At 31.4% G+C, this 4,934-nt stretch overlaps 1 protein-coding gene across 1 annotated transcript; it reads left to right on the forward strand.

Annotated features, from left to right (window-relative positions):
• Positions 1–1,352: 1,352 nt before the first annotated feature.
• LOC103308763 (daple-like protein) lies at positions 1,353–4,099 on the forward strand. The gene is made up of 4 exons (XM_008182772.1): positions 1,353–2,103; positions 2,155–2,407; positions 3,421–3,535; positions 3,797–4,099. The coding sequence occupies exons 1-4, from the start codon at positions 1,353–1,355 to the stop codon at positions 4,097–4,099; spliced, it is 1,422 nt and encodes a 473-aa protein (XP_008180994.1).
• Positions 4,100–4,934: the final 835 nt, after the last annotated feature.

Here is a 4,934-nt window from a genome sequence, read left to right on the forward strand (position 1 = left end):
TTTATTGATATAATATGAAGTGTGCCAGGACTGGTATATACATACTACTCACCTTCATTGTATTGCCCCTGGTCAGAAACAGATTCTATTATTTTTAATCTAGTCTTATGGACTTGTCTAACAACCTGTTGACAAACAATAAATATAGGTAGTTTATTAAATTATGCTTACACATGGAATTATGGGTCTCATTCTTACTTCATTCAACAGACATGCTAGTTTGTCTTGCTCTGTAGCACTTTGACAAAAAGTAAAGCATATAGGCTGTTTAAACTTCTTTTTAATAGAAAAGTAATAAGAAAATTCATTATCACTGGGCAGATCCTGGTTTTTATTGAAACACTACTTAAGACATTATAAAGAGTTTTTGGGCTTGGAAATTTAAATAACATTCTATTACATTTCGGACTACTTTTGAATAATGATAAGCTAAGTATTTTCTCATCTATTGTGAATCTCCTTCCTTTATTTTTTTTTTATAGTTTGTCGTAAGAGGATGTCACACCCGCATGTGTTGTCTCCGTCTTAAAAATGTACAATATAGCAAAAACTTTTGCATGGGACAACTTTTATCGCACGATACTTGTTGTAGAAATACCAAATTTTCACAACACGTAAAGAAGAACTTTATCTGTGCAACAGTGTGCTCTTTTTTTCAATTGCACTATCCAATCATTTTTTATAAGCAACTTAAGAAAACAAAATGTTTAGAAGCAAATAACTTTTATTGTATTTATGTTATCTAAAATATGGGCACGTTGCTGCATACATAATTTTCTACCCTAAATGTCTAGACATTTTGGAGCCACTACTACAAACACAAAAAGATAAAAGTTGTCCCGCGCTAAACAGTTTCTACTATGTTGTACATTTGTAAGATGGAGACAAGCGGGTGTGAGATCCTCTTAACTGCAATCTGGTAAATAGAGATGCAGCAGCTGTAATTTTTTTCAGAATATTTACTATCCAAATACTTTTCTGACTGCTCGCAACCTTTGCTTTAATAACTGTTTTTTTTTTTGTCTTCCAAGGTGTCTGACTAAGTTTTTGGTTATATTATATTCACCTCAAAGACCCTAATCACCCCATTTTAGGTAGGTATATAGGTACCAATCTACAATGATAAAACACGAATTCAAATATCGCATACGTAACAGTGGGCATGTGTTAAATATATTATTTGAAAAACTAGAATAATAACATAAAAAATACATATATATATATTGTAATTTGTTATTATGGTTACTATGTAACCTTCTCATAATTAAAATTATTTAGTTATTTTATTAATATACAAAACTTATATACCTAATCATAACATTTTGAAAATCGTCTTTGTTTCAAATTTAAAAATGGATGAAGTTAATATAACAGAACTCAGCCCTAGTAAACTATTGCAGTACTCAAAAAAATGTGCTACTCTGCTTAAACAAAAAGACAAAGAAATATCATTGTTACAAGTTGATCGAAATCAGGCAAATATAGCTTTGAAAGTCGCACAGAAATCTATCAATAAACTTCAATTAGAGATGACTAAAATGGAAAAAAAAGCGATAGATGATGCAATTTTAATACAGGGTCTTGAAAAACGATTACGTATGCAACGCGAAGAGTTTACTTATCAAAACGCCTACAATTTGGACGTCAAACGTTTGGAATGTGAATTAGCCACAAAAGCAACAGATTTAAAGTGGGAAAATCATAACAATGATTTATTTTTACTGAATCATTCGCTTCGTGATGATTTGAAAAAACAAAGCGCACAACACACAAACGAAAAAAACAATCTGGCAGTACGAAGTGTTAAACGTTTAAATGACAGGGCCAATGTGATAAAATGTACCGCAGCTCATTATTTAGCCGAAATAGACGAAGAACAAAAATACGCGATTCGCTTTGTTCAAAAAAAACATATTCTAGAGTTACGATCAGTGAGGTCCCTGCATAATGATAATACACGTATATTGATGGATACGTACAATAAAGAAATCGAAGAATTAATAGGTGTATATGAAGAAAAATTAGACCAATTTTTGGAATTGTCTGAATCATTGCAACAGAAATTGGAGGGTATTGCTGAAGATAATCATTTTTTACAAAAACGTAAGTCGATTATTGAAAATAAAACAAAATTGCTTAATGACTCTTCTCAAGCACTCATAAAAAGAAATGAATACTTGGAAAGGGAAAATAAAAGTTATAAAAATTGCAAAAGACAATTAAATAGCTTTCATAGAGAATTACAGAATATTAAAGTGCGACTAAAACAGATAACGAACGAAAAAGATTTATTAGAGGAAGAAAATCGTAAGATGAAACTAGACCTTGAAAACACCGACGAATATCATGACAAAACAATGAGAAACATGGAAAGGAGATTCAGTATGAAAATAATGTTATTGTCAAAGTATGAGACAGAAACAAACCGGGATCCGAATAGTGTGTAAATTTTTTTTTCTAGATAAAACTTATAATAATATCTACTTGTTTTCATGTATAATATTAGTTCTTGTAAATGTTATCGTCTTGTTCACCATAAACATTGTTTCATAATTTAATCTATGGCCTAACCTAACCTAACATAAATTGGTTAAGGCACGAATACCAAGGTAATTGTGTACAGTGTACACTGTACACAAAAATACACTCTAAGGAAATAATGATCCTGTTCTGTAGAATCAACAAAATTTGATAATTTATTTTTTAATTAATAGATGCTAATATTCTACAGGCGCCATCGAACTCAGTTTTTCAATAGTTTAATATCATGCTTTATAATATATCTTTAAAATAATACAATTTTAAACGGTTTTTTCATAAATAATGTTATACCATTATTTGAAATAATATAAAAATCTGAGTTCAATGCAGCTTGTAGGAAGTCTTCTTTCATATTAAAAAATAGTTATCAAAATCAGACAATTCTACTAGGCCTGAAAATTAATCCCGTAAAGTAATTTTTTTAACATTAATATAATACTACCTATCTGCCCCTCCCCATCATAAATAGGTATCGGGAAGTAGATTAGTAGAAAAGTATTATGTCTTTCTAAACTCAAAAATTGACTTAACGCGATATTGTACGATTTCCCTAGTTTTGACTCGGTTCGAAACGGCAATGACACGATAAAACGGTTGGCCGGTGCGCGTTTTATTGTCTTTTCGAAATGGACTTTGGTAGTCTTTTCTTCAGTCGAGTAAATATTGTCCTGTATTTCTTCCAAGCGCCAAAACCTAAAATTCAGGAATTTGTATTATGGAAACTATATGCATATGATAACTGAAATAAGAAACACAAGTTTGGGACTTAATATTATCATTCAAATATCTAGAAAATACGGCGTCGATTGATTTTGTAGTAGATTCTTGTGGATCATTATTCATTTGTAAATTTAATTTTTCTAAGATTAAAATTGTCAGTCGCTCTGATTTGTTATCAGCAAAGTTGATCTTGAAATTGCCAGCCAAAACAAGTGGAAATGTATGGGAATTTCTACCAAGTATTTTTGACTCGTCTTCAGTATACTCTTGTAAAGTGCGATGAATAAAATACTCTATCTCGTCCAATTTCGGATTCGGATTAATGCATATTACTACTATGACTATTTCTAGGCCATTTTGCAGTTTGCATATTAAGCAAACACAAATATCTCCAACATTTGAGCGTCTAACATTTACATCGATGATGTTCCACATTAATTTCAATATTCGGAGTCATAATATTGATAACATCATTATTATTTTGGTAAATGGCTAAACCACATTTTATTGTTTTGGGTGGTTTACACGGTTTAAGAAAGGTAGAACATCCGTTAAAGATTACGAACGACCTGGTAGACCTTCGACCAGTAAAACAAATGAAACTGTTGCTCGTGTTCGTGAAATTATTCGAAATAATCGTCGATTAACTATCAGAGAAGTCGCAGAAGATGTCGAAATAACTTACGGTTTGTGCCAAGAAATATTAACCAATGATTTGGGCATGAGCCGAATCGCAGCTAAATTTGTTCCTCTTTTCCTAACCGATGAACAAAAACAAAACCAAAACACCATCGCTCAAGAACTTTTTGAAAGAGCAGAAAGTGACCTAGACTTTTAAAAAAATATTATAACAGGTGATGAAACTTGGATTTACGGGTATGATGTTGAAACCAAGCGTCCTTCATCACAGTGGAAGAAAGCGAATTTTTCTAGACCAAAAAAGCAAAGCAGGTGAGATCAAATGTGAAAGCCAAGTTAATCACATTTTTTGATTTTCGTAGTATACTTCATCGTGAATGGGTGCCTCAAGGACAAACAGTAAATGAGCATTTTTATTTAGAAGTAATGAAAATGTTAGGAAAAAAGGCCAAAAAGTTGGAAAAGTGGTTCTTGGATGTTGCATCACGATAACGCCCCGGCTCATAGTGCATTGCTCATTCGTCAGTTCTTAGCAAAAAATCAAACTCCAGTAGTTCCATCACCCGACCTGGCTTCTTGCGACTTTCTTTTATTTCCGAAGTTTAAATCTACGCTCAAAGACGTTTTCAAACAATTTATGACATTAAACAAAATACGGAAATTGATTTTAAGGACATTCCAATTAGTGCCTACCAGGAATGTTTTCAAAAGTGGAAAAGAAGATGGCAGCGATTATTGCTTCCCAGGGAGATTATTTTGAAGGTGATAATGTGTATTTAGAATAATATTGTGTTAATAAAATTTTATTTGAAAAATCCGGGTATTTTTTGATCACACTTCATGAACTGGCTTATTAGTTATTGGCTCATACTAAAAGTTCGTAAAACAATTAGTAAAAATGTTTCATTAATTGCTAAATTAAAAAATACGAGTTTTAACTTTAAAATTAGGTAGGTACGTTTAAAACATAATATAAAACATGTTTAAAATGTTTTATACTGAAATAATCACGTGGCAATAAAAACTTGTTTTAA

Source organism: Acyrthosiphon pisum, chromosome X (genome assembly GCF_005508785.2).
Source record: "Acyrthosiphon pisum isolate AL4f chromosome X, pea_aphid_22Mar2018_4r6ur, whole genome shotgun sequence".
Classification (NCBI taxonomy): domain Eukaryota; kingdom Metazoa; phylum Arthropoda; class Insecta; order Hemiptera; family Aphididae; genus Acyrthosiphon; species Acyrthosiphon pisum.